The 20,852-nt window shown below is 37.1% G+C and overlaps 1 protein-coding gene and 1 pseudogene across 2 annotated transcripts; one reads left to right on the plus strand and one right to left on the minus strand.

The window, feature by feature from the left end:
- Window positions 1–470: 470 nt before the first annotated feature.
- Window positions 471–19,762, plus strand: LOC111919979 (uncharacterized). 2 transcript variants are annotated; one of them, XM_042902908.1, is made up of 9 exons: window positions 471–606; window positions 17,024–17,146; window positions 17,225–17,307; window positions 17,403–17,818; window positions 17,902–18,074; window positions 18,486–18,571; window positions 18,710–18,843; window positions 18,976–19,269; window positions 19,395–19,762. In XM_042902908.1, exons 2-9 carry the CDS (start codon window positions 17,048–17,050, stop codon window positions 19,559–19,561), a joined length of 1,452 nt encoding a protein of 483 aa, XP_042758842.1. In that variant the 5' UTR covers window positions 471–606; window positions 17,024–17,047; the 3' UTR covers window positions 19,562–19,762. The 2 variants fall into 2 exon arrangements, with proteins under 2 accessions (XP_042758842.1, XP_023771320.1); XM_023915552.3 differs by lacking the exon at window positions 471–606 and adding an exon at window positions 15,991–16,541.
- On the minus strand, window positions 8,042–11,047 carry LOC111920011 (glutamate receptor 2.8-like; annotated as a pseudogene).
- Window positions 19,763–20,852: the final 1,090 nt, after the last annotated feature.

Here is a 20,852-nt window from a genome sequence, read left to right on the forward strand (position 1 = left end):
ATTGTTTGAACTAATTTCACCTGAAAACTTTGATCTCAAAATACCACTTGAGCAGAATAATCAAGGTTTTCAGAGACCGTTGAATCTGGCATATGATTATTACGATGCATTGTCGAGAATACACGAGTACTTGGATTTCACGCAACCGTGCATTGAATCAGTTTTGGAGATGATTGTCCCCAATCCCATTCAATCCAAATCATCAAACCGGCTATGGTTGTTTATGAAGCCTTTCAGTGCTAAAATGTGGTTGTCAATAGCAGCAGCCACCCTTTGGAATGGCTTCACCATTTGGTTGATCGAGAGACCTGATAAAATGCGGTGGTTAATAGCAGCAATCACCAGCCTTTACACCAGCCTCATCATTTGGTTGATGAGACCCGATTGCGACTATCTTTATATTCAAGTGATCGGAAGCACCCCGAAACGACCATCAAAAGGAAAGAACGAGCGATATCGGGAGAATTTGGGCCGGAATGACAGAAGAAGAAGAAAATCTTGTAACGGTCAAAGGTTCCACAGTAGGGCTGGACATGGTGCAGACTGCAGAGTAGGACCACTCCGGTCAGCCGCCTAAAAACGGGCCGTTTTCACTTTTCACCCCTGGTAAGTAGGACTGTTTACTATTCCGATGTAGGTAGGACTGTTTACTATTCCGATAAAACCGAATTATCCAATTGGACAATTTGGATTAGATAATTCGGTTCAGATATTCGGATTTTTGGATTGGTTTTCAACAAAACCGAATTATTATTTTAGATTTCGGATTGGTTTTGGTTTATAAAATAAGAACCGAATAGTCCAAAAAAACCGAATAAACATTTATTATTTATCTATTTATAATATATATCTATAGTTTTTTATTAATTTTGTAATTTATTTTTTCAAATAAGAATGTTTCACCCGATAAAAAAACATTAATATGTATTTTCACTTAAAAGTTTTCTATCTATAAAATATTTAACCATAATATATATTCTTATTAGTTGTTTATAAATTTCAAATCACAACTAAGTAATTTGTTTTTGCTTCTTGTGTAAAGTTTAATAATATTATAATTATTTGTTGTTTTAAAATGTTTCGGTTTTTGAAAACCGAATTATAAAAACCGATCCAACCGAATTGTAATTGGATCGGATCAGATTGGATTTAAATTTAGTTTGAACTATTCGGATTCATGTTTTGAAAACCGAAATCAATTTGGATTCACTTGATTGGATCGGATCAAACCGATCCATCCAAACGAACACCCCTACTTCCTGGCTTTCGATTTTTTGTTATAAAATTTTAGATTTTAATTTTTTTATTTAAATGATTGGAATTAAATTAAAAACTTTGTTTGCGGTCAAACTTTTATTTTTAGAATAAAACTTTTAATCCAAATTGTACTTCAAGAAATTTTTAGAGCTATTGGTAGATATATTCTTTTATACATTTTAAAAGATTATAATTACTTTTGTTGAAAACTTCTATTTTTTGCACGTAAAATTTATGTCTTCTAGCTTGTAGAGCAGCTACCAACTACAAACTTTCAGTTTCTAGTTACAAACAAATTTTACCAAAAATACCCTTTAACTACCACTTCTTGTTATTTACACAACTAATGGTGTTGGATCCATTCATGACCTAACTGAAGTGACTAAATTGACCAAGGTGTTGATTCTAGCCATGCAGAGCAACACTAGGTTGTGTAGGATAAGGTTTGATGAGCGGGACAACATCGGCTAAGCATAGCACCAATCGAGTAGAAAAGCATGTGCGGAATAATCCATAGCAAGCTTTATTCCCCATTGTCATTTATGGTGCCTTCATTGTCCCTATAAATAGAGCCATCATTCCACATTATGAGGTTGACGGGGTTTAATCTCCAAACTTTGGAGCTCTCTTTCTCCCCCATACATACACTCTTTCTACATCAAGATGGTTTTTTCCTGTAAACATATCTCATTTGTTTATTACATAATATTCTGTTGGAGATCGGTTGTAACATTGTCTTGTTATTGGTGATGTGAATGCGGAGTCCGGTTATCGGGTCTTGGTTAGAGGAACCTTAGGAAGAGCTTTGTCTTAGGCATGATTTTTCTATTCACAAATGAAAACTATTCTCAAACTACGAATTTGGATTAGATTGATCATCATTCCAACTAATCCTTTGAGCAGTAGATTTTAGTGGATTATCTTGTAGACATCATTCAATATTAATTTCATTCTTGTTTGTATTATTTATCATTTAAATAATTTTCAACCCAAATTTATTGTTTATTAAGGATGGGATCCATATTTGGCTTTGCAATGTGTAGAGGGGTGTCATCAACACACCATGAAATTAGTTAGGTAAGCAATGCACTTTGCGAGTTTCAATATCCATGAAAGTCATACATCTTTTGAGATCTATTAATACTATTAATTGCATGTTAATATCGGATTTGCATGTCCTCTATTTGTGGTTGGGATACTAAGGTCTCACAAATAAGATTGTGAACCAACCATGCAAAAATGTGCAACCCCTTGAGTATGGTGTGGTTCTCTAATTGACGTGTCGGTTAACCACACACACGATTCGCCAACAAACCACAACCACAAGTGTCACATCATCTTCTTCTTACATATCAAGTTTATGTGACGCTTAACCACACACGCTCCATAAATAGACAATAAGAAATAATGTGTGCTTTTCATTAGGGGTGTTCGTTTAGATGGATCGGTTTGATCCGATCCAATCAAGTAAATCCAAATTGATTTCGGTTTTCAAAACATGGATCCGAATTGTCCAAATTAAATTCAAATCCGATCCGATCCGATCCAATTACAATTCGGTTGGATCGGTTTTTATAATTCGGTTTTCAAAAACCGCAACATTTTAAAACAACATATAATTATAATATTACCGAACTTTACACAGAAGCAAAAACAAATAATTTAGTTGTGATTTGAAATTTATAAACAACTCATAAGAAGATATATTATAGTTAAATATTTTATAGATACAAAACTTTCGAGAGAAAATGCATATTAATGTTTTTTTATCGGGTGAAACGTTTTGAACCTATTTGAAAAAATAAATTACAAAATTAATAAATAATTATAGATATATATTATAAATAGATAAATAATAAATGTTTATTCGGTTTTTTTGGACTATTCAGTTCTTGTTTTATAAACCAAAACCAATCCGAAATCCAAAATAATAATTCGGTTTTGGTGAAAACCAATCAAAAAATCCGAATATCCAAACCAAATAGTTCAATCCAAATTGTCCAATTGGATAATTCATTTTTATCTGAATAGTGAACAACCCTACTTTTCATGAGTTAGCAACTATTCACATTTACTAATATAACCAGGACAAGAATTTTGTTCTAGTATTTTACATGTTATACTTTTGAGGAGACATTGTCCTACCGAACCCTTTTGGCTAATGACAATTAACCAAATAAAGAGGCAGTGAGTGAAAGGACACGCATTTAACAGTCATTTTATAGGTTATGTCCTTATAACTGTAGCACCCATAAAAATCAAGCCAATTTAAAACTTTTCCAAAGATCCAGAAACCATTAATTATTACAAAACGTTTTCAAAATAGTTTAATATCAGAGTATTCCAAAAACCATAAGTCCAAAACACGAGAATGTGTACGGTCACGCCTTCGCCCTACCGAGATATCTGAAGCACATGAAACAATAAACTGAAACCGTAAGCACAAGCTTAGTGAGTTCCCCCAAAATACCAACCTCATACAAATATAACCATATCATATAACAAATACATAACAACATGCATAATGAGCCTTCAGCCTGACTGAACCGCCTCGTAGGGCCTACAGCCTATATGGACCGCTCCCGAGCCTTCGGCATGACTGAACCGCCTCGCAGGGCCTACAGCCTATTTGGACCGCTCCTGAGCCTTCGGCATGACTGGACCGCCTCGCAGGTCCTACAGCCTATCCAGACCGCTCGTCGGGTATGTTAGCCTACAACACAAAGTAGGACCGCCTCAACCCAACCCACAACCAAACAAACATGTACACATAAATATCATACGCTAGCCCATATCATATAACAGTCAAACCGATCTAAAAAATCATTAATCATAGCAACATCCTAATAACCGCGATACAAACCTAACCGGTCACTAACATAGCATCATCCTATGACCATGACACCGACCTAACCAGGCCACTAAGCATAAGCATATCACCGTCCTAACTACCATGATGTAATCAATAAACATATCATGCCATAATCGGATACAATCCATAAAGGGTCGGCCTTGGAGTCGTAGACCATGTTGATATAGTGAGGATAACTCACATGGCACTGTTGAAGTCCCGCAGATGAAGCTCCGGCTGGTGATTGACAAATTCTTGAACTGCCAACATCAAACAACACCCAATTAATAATTGGGCTCCAAGCCCAAGGTCAAACTCACACTCCAAAGGCCCAAAAGTCAGGTAATGGGCCAAAGCCCAACATATGGCCCAGTTTTCCAAATTGGACCCAACCCTTTACATGGTCATAATTAAAGGCCCAACTACATAGTCTAGTCCAAACATTTGGCATTTCCAATGGCCCAATATCATATAAGCATCAAGGCCCAAACTATAGCCCATCTACGACCCAATTTTCCAGATTGGGGCCAAACCCTCATGTGGGGCTTACCCTAAAGCCCATTAAATTATTCTAGTCCATTTGCTTGTTCTTGGATGGCCCATTAATAACCCAATTACCAAAGCCCAATAGAAAGGCTCAATTCAAGGCCCAATTAAAATTAGGGTTTCTTACATGAAATGATGATTATGTTTAAGTGTTCATATTTAACCCATTAAGGACTTAATCCATCAAGTCCTATATTGCTTTAGGTTGATTGCAAATGATTATTAATTAATATATTAAGTTTAATGAATGATTCAAGTGCGGTTCCCAATCAAATTCCCAAAATTAGGGTTTCATATAAAATGACAACTACGGTTAAGTGTTTCTCACTTAACCCATTAAGGACTTAATCCATTAAGTCCATCACTCTTCTAAATAAGTCATATGGTGTGATTGGGCTTTATACACAACTCCCATTCCAATAGCCCAAATGTGGGTCCCGATAAGTCCAAGGCCCACAAATCCAATATTAGGGTTTTCAAAACCCTAATTAGGGTTTCCAACCCCATCGTAGCCCAATAGGCCCAGTAGCTAGGTCTATTGATCAGTTAGGGTTCATTAGGCCCATTAGGGTTTTAGTCCCTTTGTCCAAACATCTCAAACGAATCACAATACAAACAAGGCACAACGTTACCCGACACAGCGACTGGTGGCGGCAGGAGGCGGCAGCCACCACCTCACGGTGGTGGTTAGGGTTTCTTTTCATTATTCTTTTGCTAATTACAATTACAATGATTTAATCCAAAACTAAACACACACACTAACTATCATAAACACACACACAACCACCTTAGTGGTGGCCGGCGGTGGAACGTGGTGGCGGTGGCTTTCATGATTTTCCGGCTAGACAAAACATGCACAACACACACTATCAATGGAAAATACAGCCGCACACACACCTAAACACATAGTAAAACACGCACACAGCCACCTTCCATGGTGGCCGGTGGCGACGGAAGATGGAAGCAAACGACGGCGCGACGAAAGGGCCGATGAAACAACTGCAACGACGAATGTGGTTGGTGGTTTACGGCCTCCACAGTAACGTATATCCCTTCCCGATACGAGACCACCTTCCAAACCATCGACTGGGAAGAAGTTGGCACTTGGAACAGGTTGAAGTGGCGGCTGAAGCCATTTCTGACGGCAACAGTGGCAATCGTGATGTCGAACACCTCGAGAAGGACAGAAATGCGAAACGAGTTGGTCTAACAATTAGATTTTGGTTGTCCGCAACCCGCTCTTCTTCGTTCATAGCTCACACTCCGATCTCGGGGGTTTCTCCGACCATTTCCGACATTACTGGCGACATCAGGTGGCTACGACTTGCTTCCCGTTGTTTTCCGACTGAACTATGCTCCATCATCGGTCTCCGTCTCCAGCAACAACAGGAACGAAGGCAACGGGGCTTGACTCGATGGGTTGCATCCTCCGCACGGTGGTGCACAGTAACTATGGAAGAAATGATGGCGTCGGGAGGAAAAGGAGGGTGGAGAGGGTGGCGGATGAACATTGGTTAGGTTTAGGGTTATGAATGGCAATGAAATAGTTAAATACCGTTCCTCATCAAACTTCCTTCCATAATGGCAGGAATGGCCCTTCTCCATAACAATTTCTTTTAACTTAGGTCTAAAACTTACCAATTAGCCCCTTAGCCCCAAATTATCTTCAAATTAACTCCCAGAAGTTACCATTTAGTCCCCGCCTTCATAAATACTTACAAAATCAATCCAAAACTTATACTTTTAACCACCAACTTCTAAAATAGTAGCAATTAACCCCTCGAGACCAACCCTGGATATATAATTATCGATTTTAGGGCTACTATATGTTTATTAATTTATTTATTTAATAAATGGGGTGTTACAATACCTCTATTATAGCATGGTATCATGAATGAGACATGCTCTTAATTTGACTAGCAATGTATAGTCAAACATGTGACGACACATGTTGCATAATTGTTATACACATAGTAATCATATTACATATATAAATTTAAAATCTTTTAGTTTTACATATAGTAAATATAAACTACCATAATTATATGTAAGGTGCATTTTAAACGATTTAAAAATACATGATTTAAACATACTATCTTTAATTAACTTTTAATTAATGAAAAGTATGATTATTAACGTCTAACAGTAATAAGTCTGCTAGGTTCCACTAGACTGTTTAGAATAATCAGTGATCATCATCTTACTTCGACATATGCCTTGTCCCTGTAGCATAATAGTATGTGCATTAATGGTCATGGCCTCACACCACTATTTGTCTTTCACTACCCAATTTAAATATAAATTAATTATGGTAATAAAATAATTTTAGTAATAAAGCTATAAAATTATTTTCATGATTTACCATTAAGGGAGTGTTTGGGATTGCTTCTCAAAGTGCTTATTGGCTTTTTGGAAAAAACCAGGAATTCATGGCTTTTTGGAAAAACCAGGAATTCATGGCTTTTTGGAAATTCAATAAGTTAATAAGTCTCTTTAAAAAGCATTCCCAAACACCTACCAAGTTAATCATAATCTTGTCATGCAATTTATCCACATAATAGATAACATTAAATAAGCATATAATACATAATGAAATTCAAGTAATAAATTATTTTATCTATAATTGTGTACGCTGAAAGTAACTATGCACTCACATGATCCACCGGGTGTATATCTCATATCGTAGTTAGTTCTTACAGTAATTCATCGATCTCTTATTAATTGATATTTCCCTCTTACAAAATATCTTTTATTCTTTCTTTCTAAAATTTATGTTTGAATGGTATGCTTCAAATTCAAATCGATACTCCTATTTATAATACATTAGATTCACGATGATGTATTAAAATTCGTACAATAAATTCAATGCTTTCATATCCTTTTTCAATTCTTATCAAAGAAATGTGTACGATATCTTAACATGTATCTATTAATCTTAAGACACGAATGTTCGTATGTGAATCACCAAAAAGTACAATTATCATTGAAGATATGTGACTCATTAATAGACACATAGTGTAACACCCGTTTCAGGTACAAATTTAATTTACAAATGTCAATATTGTTTTGGGTGGCCACAACGTGGTGGAGCCTTACCATGGTGTGACATTATCTTATGGGATGCGGGTTTTAATGAACTAACACCCCTTAATTAGTTTCCCTACACCCACTAATGGAAGAAAAAATAATATTCCTATAAGCTAAATATATGCCACGATCCCAACATGAATGTCTCATTTGACCATCCTGCCATCCAAATCAACCACTGTCCACTACCGGAGGGCGTGTGGGGTTTTCTGCATCGGAAACTACTCTCGATGATTGTCTCATTTGATGTCGTTGGTCTTTCATAAATGTCGATATTAGTTGGAAAAAATTTACGAATCCCTAAATATATTCTTTAAATACTCTAGTCCTCATGACAATGTACACGACAACAACAACCGTTGATGTTCCTCCTGTTAACTCAAATAGTATGGAGAAGCTTCGAAGGCTAAGACTCTCATCTTCATTAGAGTATAAGGTATGGGACATGTTGCATCTCGTTGTTGCTGAGGTGGAGCATCCTCAATGTCGTTAAGATGAATCAACACCACGCCCCCCTTCTTGTTGTATCTACTTGTGTTGCTTCTTGTTGTGGCCATGACTAGATGAAACGTGATTTTCTATTGGTTGCACAAATTCTCTCTCTCTCTCTCTGTCTCTCTCCCTCTCTCTCTCTCTATCTATCTATCTATCTCCTCTTAACATGGTGTTATAACACCATGAACACCACCCCTTTTTCTTGTTGCTTCTTGTTATAACACCACTTCAAGTTACCCATACCATATACGAAAAAGATTCTTCATCCACAGACTTCTCAGATATTAGAAACTTATCTTCAAGTTCTTTTAGTTTCCCACTTTCTGTTACCCTAATCACTACGTTGTTTGCATCCGAAAGCCTAGGAAAATCCCGGGGGAATGCCTGCGATTTAGTTTGAATTTTTAGGTCTAAAGACTTGACTTTGGTAAAATCAATCACAATTCACAAGTACTTACGAAACCGAAACCCCCAACTTTGAATGTCTCTACGGTTCTGACGAAGCTTTTGCAGTACTGAGCTAGAAATACTTTGGCTGCCGGAACTTCAAGAAAGATGGCGGCGATTTCACCACTGTTTAGGGCTTCTGCATATTTATGAATTGAATTATAGATGTTGGTTTTGATGTTGTTGAAACCAAGAACATCTTCCAAGTAGTGATTCACAAAGGACCCGTTGCAGTACCCCACGGTTGCATTCATGTTTCTGAGCATCTCAACATTGGTTGTGGTGGGTTCGAGTCGTTGAGTTGTGAGCATGCTCGCAAAGCTAGCCATGTAGCTCTGTGTGATGATTAGCGCCACAAACAGCCAAACGACAGCCGCCATTCTTGACAGATTGCTATGCAACCAGTCCCCTGAAATTGATCATGTGTGAAACGACGAGATCAAAGATTAGAGAAATGTAAATGGTACCTCACAAAGTGAAGAGTGTGGTGAATGCAAGCCAAATTACTATTCCGATTTGGGTTATGATGGAGCCTTGAAGATGCTTGCAATGGGGTCTCTCGATTAACCAAATGATGAAACCGTTGTAAAGGGTGATTGTTGCAATTAACCACCACATTGTTGCAGTGAAAGGCTTCATGAACAACCATGGCCGGTTAGATACTCTGGATCGAATGGGGACAATCATATTCAACCTGATTCCGTATAAGGTTGTGTGAAATCCAAGTACTCATGCCAGGTCGACACATTTGTTACGTCGCCTGCTATTGTGTCAAAAGTCTGCAACGATTCGAGAGAAAAAAATACCAAATTAGCGATATGTGCAAAAAAGTTTTGGTTCGTTATAGAGTTGTTAAGGTTATGATGGTGACCTTTGCAGGTATTTCTCTCATCATTTTATCGTAAGAACCATTGAAGGGAAAATAATTGTATGAGAGATTCAATTCTCTCATTATTTCATCAAACACAGTGATTACGAATCCACCGATTACTGTTTGATTCTTCTCGGGATTATATTCCACATTCACGAATTGCTTAAATAGAGATCGACCAGGAACGCCGACCCTCATCCGATGCTCTAAACTTCCGGCGAGATTTCGGCGTCTTCTCTAAGCATACCACGGTTGCACCGGCCACAAAACTTGTCCCACGCTATCCATAGAATTGGAGTAAGCGGTTGCTCCATTGATGTCACCGTCAACATTCTCTGAAAACCCTGATTCTTCGGTCAAGTACACACTGTGATATCCCTTTCCGATCACGTTAACGATCTCGAAGGGAATCTGCTTGAATGGTCTTTTGTGATCAAAGTTTTTAAGTGAAACTTTTTCTAACAATTTCACAGCATTATATCCTTGCAGGGCAAAAACTCCAGGCTCGTCCTGTTCTTCTTCTGGGTAATCGGAACGGAACTTTTGTCGGAATCTTTTCCTGAAATCTAGGAAATCTGGTGTCTTTTCCGGGAAGTAGCTTTTGACTCCAACTATACCCTTCAGTGAAGAAATCATGGTGGAATTAATGGAATGAAAAAGATCTGTGAGTCTATTAGTTGCAATCCATAGATACCCGTCTTCGGTCATCTCCATCTTCTTGGCTGCTTGAAAGAGGCGAATCCCGAGTTGCAAAGACGTATGAATTACAAAGACTTGGCGTTGTTGTTTCTTGAGCACGTCAAGCTCTTCATCGAAGAACGATGAACCAGTTGCTAGTGGCAAGATATGGATTAGCTCAGAACCTGTTTGTCGAAATGCCTGAGAGAGGTCAGAAATGATCGATGTTGTTGAGGCTAGATGTGAAGTTTCGTATATGAGAGTAACTTGGGGTATACCCCATGACTGTAATATGGCAGCAACTGCATTCATCTGTGTTAACTGTCTAGTAGTACTAGCTAGTGAGAGAAATAATAGGATACCATGACCAGCTTCACTGATAACCTCAGCTATGGCAGAAGCTTCTTCCCATGTATGACCTACCAAAATGGCTTTCACATTGTCTTCATCAATAAGATGTTTTGCTGCATTCCCACATCATCTTACGATTCTATACAACCAAATCAAACTTCTTTAACATGAATTTGACAACTTTTTATTAAGAAAAGCATAATACTTTACCTGCAATAGTTGCATGAAGGGGTTTGTTTCGAGAGTTTTGAAGATATAGACCAATTGTCTGATTGGTTTTGAATTTTGATGTTGAAATCTTGAATTGCTATCTCAATGGCTACTTTGGCCTCTTTTCCAGGCCTAGAAGTTTGATCAAGAATCACACCAATGCTGAAATTTGCAGTGATCACTGATGCTTGCAGAAGAAACCACAACATTGAGAAAGCAACCAAAGAGACCAGGTAACATGCACAACTATGCATGTTCATTTAGATTCTTCTTTATTCTTTACGCAGATTCATATAAATATCTTAAAAGTTGTTGCATGTTCCCTGGAATCATATGATTATTTCAATACATAATATATTTTCTTTTGTACCCAAACGTCCATCACACGGTTGGTTAGAATTTTCCAAAGGAAGAAATTTGTTATAGCTTCCACTAATGTCAACTCTATGAATTAATATTCTAAGCAAACCATAATTTCAAATGTTATATCATATACTTGTTTTGAATGGTTTAAGAAGGTTTTATGCTTGTATAACTATTTTAACATATATAAATAAAAGTGTCTCGAACTCTTGATCCAAAGTAATTTGGTCAATACATGGCTATTTTTTGGTTAGTCTCATTACTCATTCAAAGTCTTGCAAGGTTCTTTTTCTACAAGACATCTAATGTCTACTTGTGTTATTTTCAGAAGTCAACATGACTAAATGATTCAAGTTGGAAGTAAATTTGAAAAATCAAGATTTGACTTAATAGAGGGAAGATATGTTGTAGCACCTGGTTCCTGGTATGTGAAATTTATCTAAGTGTTTTGCATTTTTAGCCTTGGACTCGACGAGTTGTAGGCCCGACTCGCCGAGTAGAGACGAGATATGGAACACGTTTAAGTTGGCGACTCGGCGAGTCCATATTCTGGACTCGGCGAGTCCCCGCTGTCTGATGAAACCCTAATTCCAAGGGTTTGCACCCTATTTAAACCAACCTTATGCGCCCCAAGCTCGCCCCCTTCACCCTCAGAGCTCCCTATATCATCCAACCCTTGTTCCTTGTGAGATTGAAGTGCTTTGGTGTGTTTTCTTGAAGATTTTGAGAGAAAAGGAGAGTAGATCAAGAAGAGAAGAAGGAGGTCAGACATCTTGGTGTTATTTCAGTGATTTCCTTGAGGTATAACTCAGTTTCCCTCTGTTTTCATGCTTATAGTCCCTTATAGCTCCATTAAAGTCCTTCTTGAGCCATTTCCAAGCTTGGGTATGATTTAGGGTCTGTAATAAGTTGATTAACCTTTAGATCTAGGCATGCTTGAGCTCCAGGAGCTCGAATCCACTACCTTTATGAAGCCATATTGCATGAAAGCCCTATATCTACTCTTTTAGTGCATTTTGATCCCTAAAACCTTCATTGGTGTTTATTTACACGTAAAGTTGGAAACTTTACGTGTTAATCAAGCCCTAGAAACCCAAATCTAGGTGTGGCATGAGCTGGATTCAAGCAAAATCGAGTATATAGTATTTGCATGTGACAGACTCGGCGAGTCGAGTCGCGAGTCCCCGAGTTTTCCCCCTTTTCGTGTTTGCGAAGTGGAGTAGTGAGTCATGGGGCGTGACTCAGTGAATCGGAAGCCAGACTCACCCATGAAGTAACTCGGCGAGTCAATACCCTGACTCGGCGAGTCCAAGGAAATCTTCTTGCCTCAAGAACAGACTCGGCGAGTTGTTCATACAACTCGGTGAGTCTCAGCATAACATGTTCTTCGGATGAAGATGAACTCGACGAGTTGCTCATACAACTCGGCGAGTAGGATGAAGGACTATTGGACATTGGTTAGAAGAAAACTCGTCGAGTCAATGCCTAACTCGACGAGTAGAGACGGGATTATGGTCAATCGAATGGATAGGGACTCGGCGAGTTGGCAAGCCAACTCGGCGAGTTTGCAAGCCAACTCGGCGAGTCGGGCCAACTGGAAGTTGACTTTGACTTTGAATCTTAGCTTGGTTAGGGATAAATGGTCATTTTACCCTGAGGTCGGTTAGTAGTATTTGACTGAGTGTTTTGTGGGAATTATAGCTGGAGGATTTCCGAGGCAGCAGCAGCAGAAGACAGTCAGTTCCCACGCAGATCAGCAGCTAGTTTGAGGTGAGTTACCTTCCAGTAGCGGTGGGTCTACGGCCACAATGCCGGCCCACCAGTAGGAATTGTATGATAGATGTTTGTCTCTGTGATATTCATCTAGGGTTGCTGCTACCTGTGATATGTTATTGTGCTAGTATGATATGATGCTATGTGCTAGTGACAGTAAGGGGAGATAGTCCCCCAGAATACCGGTCGATAGGGGCGAAGGGGCGGTCGTGCCCAACCATGCTACATAGATTATGTGATATATGTGTTATGTGGTAGTAGTAGGGGGTGAAATAGTCCCCAGTATCCGGTCGAGAGGACCGAAGGGGAGGCCAGCTCCCAGATATGCTAGTCAACATCCGGTCGAGAGGACCGAAGGGGAGACCAGCACCCAGATATGCTAGTCAGTATCCGGTCGAGAGGACCGAAGGGGAGGCCAGCTCCCAGATATACTAGTCTGTATCCGGTCGAGAGGACCGAAGGGGTAGGTCGGGCACCCAGATATGCCTGACAATATATGTATGTTATGTGATTGTATGGTATGTGGTATGTTGGGGGAACTCACTAAGCTTCGTGCTTACAGTTTTCAGTTTTGGTTTTAGGTACCTCTTCTTCGAAGGGGAAGGAGCTAGCGCGGTAGCGGCACATCACATACATGCTTTGTATTCCGCACTATGAGATCTTCCTGGGGATTTGTACTATGACATTATTATGTTTTATAAAATGGTTTCTAGGCACGCAACATCTTTTATGAAATGATATGACCGGTGAATGTTTTATTTCTAATGTTTTGCAAAGTATATGTTTTAAAAATGAAAATTTTTGGCTCGTATTTTTGGGATGTCACATATGTGCTATGAAACACCCATGAATTTACCTATTGGGAAATAGCAATATACTCTAGGTATCCATACAAATATAGTGAAAATTCCAACTAATATCAAAACAAGGCTAAATAAAACCAACTTTATAAAAAGTGTTTAACATCACAAACTAAACCTAGACTAAACAAAACCCAATGTAAATTTTAGATCCAGTGGCAATTTCCCACATGAATGTAATCATAATCATAATAGAAAATATTAAAAGTCTTTTAGGGGCCATTTGAATTGTGAGAATATTTTTGTTAGATTTGGAATGTGTCAAAGGATTTACATGTCGAAGATCATAAATCAAAGGCTTTCATGGGTTGATAGTCGGATACTATGAGTCTTTCATTAGTATATAGACAACGCTTGGATGCAGTGATCTTAACATCAGTATTAGATGTGGCAATCGTGTCGTGTCGTGTCGGGCAGGTTCGTGTTGTGCCGAAATAGTAAACGAGTTGAAAGTGTTTGACCTTAATCCGACTCGTTTAATTAACGTATCGTTTTGTGTCAACCCATTTATTTTCGTGTCGGGTTTCGTGTTAGGGATATACCTTGAAATATGTCATTTGAGGTTGAAACACTAAACATGTTGAAGGAGTAAGAGTCGGATAGCCGAAAAAGAAAGGCAAAAGTAATAGTTGGGAGACGAAATAGATAAAGTCATAACAAGTTCAGATGACAAAATGGAAAAAGTAGGATTGAGGAGGCGGAATTTGGAATCATGAGGATGAGTGACTGGTTAAAGAGACTGTGTAGATCGGGAGAGAATGAAAAAATAAAAATTGTTTCACATTACACTATGTTTTTTTTTTCCTTCATTTTAAAATACATGTGTACATTAAATACAACAAACACTGATAATACAAAAAAAGTCATTAACTTACTAGCTAACACGCCCCACCCCTCCAGGAGAAGTCACTGTTTTAACTCTTTAGAAGTATCTAGTTTCCCAATAAACTTGTCATTAGAAATAGTCAATTGTTTTTTAAATGAGTTATGAATGAATTAACAATTTAAATTGGCTTAAAGATTACCATGACATATTGTTTATTAGATGTCGCGAACACATGACTTACACTAGTTTTTTTTCATCATTTTAAAATACACGTGTATATTAAATACAACAAAGATTAATAATACAAAAAATAGTCATTGATTTAGTAGCTAACGCGTCCCACCTGTCAAGGAGAGGTCGTAGTTTCAACTCGTGCCTTCGTATTTTTCTTTTTTCATTTTAAGTTATTACGTTTTAAAATACTTATTCGTGGCTGGCCAATGGCTAAAATGATTTTTTTTTTCTAAAAAATAATGACAAATGGGGAACAAACAAAATATTGGGGTTAATTGCAAAGTCATACGTAAATAGCTAAATATTGAGGCTAAATGCAAACTATGAAAAATACGAAACCGACATATTATCATGACCTTTTGGTGACCGGCCAATGATCCAAAAATAAAAGGTTTTCTAAAATATAGTGACAAATGAGGAAAAAAATAAAGTTGGAGTCACAACGATTTATTGTAAATATAATGGGTTTTGTGGGTAAACCTTCCCAACTTTAATAACAACAATTTAAGGTAACAAGTTTTTGGTATTTTCTATTTTGGGAACCAAATGAATGGCTCAAACTGAGGCTATTATAACCAGATGTTAGGGTTGATCTCTCCGAACTTATTTGTTACATAGATTTTCTTTCGTCATTCTTTTATATATCTCATCCCACAATCCATCCATCCCAAACTACATGTATTGTTTTTACTTTTTATCAACTAACACATCTAACAACCTGTTTTGGTAGCAACAATCAAGATAGACAAAACTAAGGGGTGTTTGGATAGAAAAAAAAAAAAGGTGTTTTATTGCTTATTCCCACAATAAGCTAATTTAAGTGTTTGGATAAAATTCAGCTTATTAGGCTAAGAATAAGCTATAAGCAATAAGCTAAAAAGCTAATCCAAACACCCCTTAAAAATTGTTTATCTTTAATGGAGAAATATAAAATTTATTTAACTTAAATGTGAGTAAAAATAAAAACAAACAAAAAATTTTATCTTTAAGGAAAAAAAAAGATTCATATACCTCAAATTGAATTTTTTTCAAAGGTCAGTTTTCTACTAGGAAAAAAAAAAAAATGGTTACTATTTAAATGCAACCCTATTGGACCGAATTGACGGATCCTGCTAGTAGAAATGGATCAAACTATGAAGGGCCAAAGCCAAACCAAACCCAACAAAATTGAAAACCCTTGCAAGAGTTCAAACGTCCCCGCCGGAATACTTCGGTCGCTCTCGCCGAGCACTCACTTTCAGTTTTCCTCGGTCGCCGCCATAATAAGGGGAGCACCTCGCCTGCGAACTATCCGAACTACAGAATGCGATAGCCCTACGTATTGACAAACTGGTATACCCAATGGACCTTTCCATGGAAATCGATGAAGACGAAGATATTAACAAACTGAAAAAGAGAAAAGCAACGAAGGCGAATCGGAGTAAGATCGATGACGCAGTCGTCGTTGCATCGTCGGGGAAGAGGAACATTAAAAGAATCATATTATCTGTAACGAAGCCCTCATATACTTTAAAGAGAGGCTCAGGGCGAGATATGCGTAGTTTGCGGTGGGAACATCGGAATAAACTGCGATACCTTCTTCGACAACTGATTCGGCGTCAAAATTGGGATGAAGCGTCCGGCGTGTTGAGCGTGTTGTTGAAGGGGACGCACAGAGAGAATAGTTTATCGACGAATCGGACTAAATATTGGGTATATTCATTTGCCTTTTATAAAGAAATTACAGATATACTTCAACTTTATCAACTTACTACGTCCCATGGTCCAAGATTCAAGCCTAACGCAATTGATTTAACTCGTAGAAGGCGACTGTACACATTGTAAACCATGTACCATTACGCCTAATCTTCCTCCATTTAGTAAGAATGCATCTTCTTGGAAATCAGAGATGCATTTTGAAATTGATCTAATCAACTAGAAACGTCCTATTATTAGTGTTTAGTAGGAATTCTCTTGACTTCCAGTGCTCCCCCATAGTTTGGTAGCTGATTGTTCCTTTAGCACCTTGAATGGTTTCTATCCTGTCATATTCTTTATGCAACTATAGCAGCATCATATACAGATGAAACAATTGTTGATCACCATTGCCTAGTTTTCAAAATATGGTCTTATTTTTAGTTTAACCTATGGTATTGCTGCTCAACTAATTACTTGTTTATGCACTTACAATGTAGACTACATTGGCTCTTTTAGAACACATGGGATCTGCGAAAACAAAAACAAGAAAAATCCATCATTTATATGAAATATGGATGAAAAAGAATTTTGCAATTACAAAAAATAGGCGGTGGTTAAAGGTATGTATAGTCTTGATACATACTTTTTATGTAAATATGTTATCTTTTGCCCTTATTGAAGTTTTGGATTTTTGGCAGGGTAGGTTTGATGTACAGTTAGAATTCCTCCTTTACTGTCTTTCACAAGGTGACTCAGATGGAGCTTACCAGGCTGTTATAAGGTTATTTTCTTCAAATACCTTTCTTTTTATTCTTTAGTCTGTATATATAAGGGCTTTTTTGTAAATTCTAATCAAACTAAATGGCATTCTATCAGTTTTCTGCAAGAAACAGACTTCACAAGTGACCCAATAGCAAATTTGGTTGCGGGGTTAGCCTTTTCTCATCTATGGTACAATTCCATTAAAAAAGAGATGCAATTGCAGGATTCACTTGAACCTTCTACTTCCATTCAGTCAGGAATGTCTGGAATTGACCATTCCAATGGACAATGTGTGGTTGAAGTCGAAGATTCCGATTCCGCCTTCGAAAGGGATTCAAACACCTCTATCAGAATTGGCAAAACAATTGATGGAAATAGAGTAGTTCCAATGGAGGTTGATTATAATGTGAAAAAGGAAATGCAATATGAAGAACTACATTTAAACTCTCTTGAGAGTGATCAAATTGACGACTCTTCTCAATTCCCTCATACTGGCAACAAGCGATATGGTTCTATATTTTATGCTCATGGTAAGTAATAGGGGCTTAATTGTACAAAATGTATTGAATAAAATTCAATCATTGAAGCATTCTTTTGGTATATACTTGTACAGATCTTGAAAATTTCTTGATGCCTTTGAAATTTCCAAGCACAAAAGAACTCGGGGATTTTATCTCTTTTCAAAAGAGAATACACACTGATCACTATAAGGCTGCAGTGAAGCATTTAAGAGGTGCTCTTCATTCTACTCCACCAGCTTTTGAGGCTTTACTTCCTCTCATACAGGCAAGCAGCATTTCTCTGCACTTTCTAATTTAGGGTTAATGTCACTATCTAGCCACAAACTATTGCCATTTTGCTATTTAAGTCCCTAATCTTTTAACTGTCTTCAATTGCTCATTAAACATCTAATGTGTTTTCAATTGAACACCATTGGGACCAATTTTAACCTGATTAACCGGTAAATACTCTGACATGGCATCCTACGTGGCATACAGTTGGATACAATGACAAGAATGGGCGCCCTATAAATACCATTTACAAAATGTAAACAGTCTCGCCAACTGTATGCCACAGGAGAAGCTTAATGACCTATTGGATACAATTAAAAGATTATGGAGTTAAACAGCAAAATGACAATTTTAACCCTCTAATTATCTCAATGTAACTAAATTTGCACCATTTCCATTTTGTCAGATGCTGTTGTTTGGGGATCAAGTGAAGGAAGCTATAGAAGAGGTGGAAAGTGTTGTTCAGATTTCTGATGCCACACTTCCTTTTAGGTGATCATTTTTTATTATTTATTTGTGAGAGCCGAAAACTTAATGTTAGGGTTTTAAGTGTCAAGTTGGTTCATTATGTCGATTAATTTTTGCAACTTTTTGTTAATTAAATTCTTTTTTTTTTTTTTAATGATGAAGGTTAAAAGCTAGTCTTCAGGAGCATTTTTCCAATGAGGATGCAACCAAATTGTCTGCATGCTTTGAGGAGACATTAAAAAAGGATCCAACTTGTAGCCATTCAATTTCAAAGCTAATAAGCTTTCATCATGATGGTATGTTATCATCTTAAACCTTTCCTTTCACATGTAGCATATATTAATATATTTTCTTTGAGTTTTTTTTTTTTGTCCAGATTGCTATAAATCATAAGTGCCTGTTTGTCTGATTATTATATAATTTTCCAGGGTTTTACAATACGGAAAATTTAGTAGAAATGATTGCTTTGCATTTAGATGCCACATATGCAGACTGCCATATCTGGAGAGAGTTTGCTTCTTGCTTCTTAAGGCTTTCTCAATGTGATGAGGACAGAATGTCAAGCTGTGTGGGTGAAGGCAAAGATAGTTCCAGAAAACATTCCAAGAATACCCCTGATATGTTTAAAGATAACACATCAAGAAAGAATTGGAGAATACGTTGTCGATGGTGGCTGACACGTCATTTCACCCAAACCATACTCGCATCCGAAGTTTCCTCAGGTATCCACCAACCTAGACAACATTTTCAATGAGGAGGACAGAGAGGGCATTTATGTCTTTTTGTAATTATTGTCTAGTTGACAAGCACAGTACAAGTCTGACATGTCATGTTGCACTGTGAACAGGTAACGTGGAGCTTTTAGCTTGCAAAGCAGCTTCGGGGTGTCATCTTTATGGTTCGGAATTTGCGTATGTTGTCAAGGCTTGTACATACTTAAAAAAAGAAAAGAGTCGAGAAATCTCAATTTTGAAGATGCACGTGGAGAATGCTATTGGAATTTATGTCGCTTAGAGGGTCATGTATTTATTGGTTAAACTCAAATGTAATGGCCTTGTGTCCATTATCTTTTTGTATTTTATGAGAGGGTGTCTCAAAGTTTTGGTAGAAGTTAGGCTATTTATTACCCTCAAGTTTTGTAATTTTCTACTTGCATATAAATGTATAATATAATATTGTTTAGAGCATTTGTTTTAGTAATATTTATTTGGTTAATGTGAGTTGTAGTTGAAAAAGATACATGAGGGGTCCAGTCTCTCTACAAGCTATAAGCTATGTCTAAGTGTCTCTGAGCATTACATGTTTTAACATTTTTTTTATACAATATACATATATAGATGGTGTTGATCCATTTAAATGGTCAAAACCAAAACCCAAATTGAAAGGACAGCTTATTAAAACAATTTATGTCAACCTATTAAACAACTATATGTTAAACTTTATTTTATATATTATTTAAATAAAAAGTCAAACAATTTACTTTTTATTTTTCCTTTTCATAGAGTTGATAAGATGAACGCAAACAATTAATGATAAATTTACATTTGTTATGTGTTTTCTTTTCATATTCAACTCAACATTGCTCCAGATTATATTTTTCTTAGAAATCTTTATTTAAAAAAAATTAAGTATGTTTTTTACTATTTAAATATAAACACTCGTTTGTTGTGCCCGATATCAATTAAGTCATCATTTGGTTAATTGTTTGATTGTAACATTTTTAAAAACTAATCTTAATTGAAAACAAATGAAAGTACTAATTAAATTATGCTGTGAAAAAACACAAACAAAAAAATAGACAAACTTTTTTTCTCTTGTTTATTTAATAACTAGTTATGTCTTGTCATATATATATATATATATATATATATATATATATATATATATATATATATATATATATATATATATATATATATATATATATATATATATAGAGAGAGAGAGAGAGAGAGAGAGAGAGAGAGAGAGAGAGAGAGGTATGTTCAAATGAAAACATATGAGAACATTTTTTAATTAGACTAATACAAAAGCCCTCACCCTACTATGATGTCTCTCAGCCTATTTTGAACTTGCACCACCCACTTAGAACACCGGACCATTACCGGAGTCACCATCCGTCGTCGAAATCATCGGACCAACGCCTGAATCAGCCAACCATTTCCTTTCCCTTTTCTCCTGATCTAGTAGTTCACCACCTCTCTAGATCTATTGGGTGCCATCTCCCTCTGACTCCCACCGTCGGGAACCGCAATCTCCCTCTACCTATCTTTGTTTGAGAGAAGAGTAGAAGCGAACCAGGTCC

Source organism: Lactuca sativa, chromosome 5 (assembly GCF_002870075.4).
Source record: "Lactuca sativa cultivar Salinas chromosome 5, Lsat_Salinas_v11, whole genome shotgun sequence".
In the NCBI taxonomy this organism is placed as follows: Eukaryota; Viridiplantae; Streptophyta; class Magnoliopsida; order Asterales; family Asteraceae; genus Lactuca; species Lactuca sativa.

Coding starts and splice junctions, on each gene's coding strand:
- LOC111919979 (XM_023915552.3), top strand. CDS start 16,191: ATGGACCTTTCCATGGAAATCGATGAAGACGAAGATATTAACAAACTG. Junction 17,308..17,402: donor GCTTACCAGGCTGTTATAAG/GTTATTTTCTTC, acceptor GCATTCTATCAG/TTTTCTGCAAGAAACAGACT. Junction 19,270..19,394: donor CGCATCCGAAGTTTCCTCAG/GTATCCACCAAC, acceptor CACTGTGAACAG/GTAACGTGGAGCTTTTAGCT.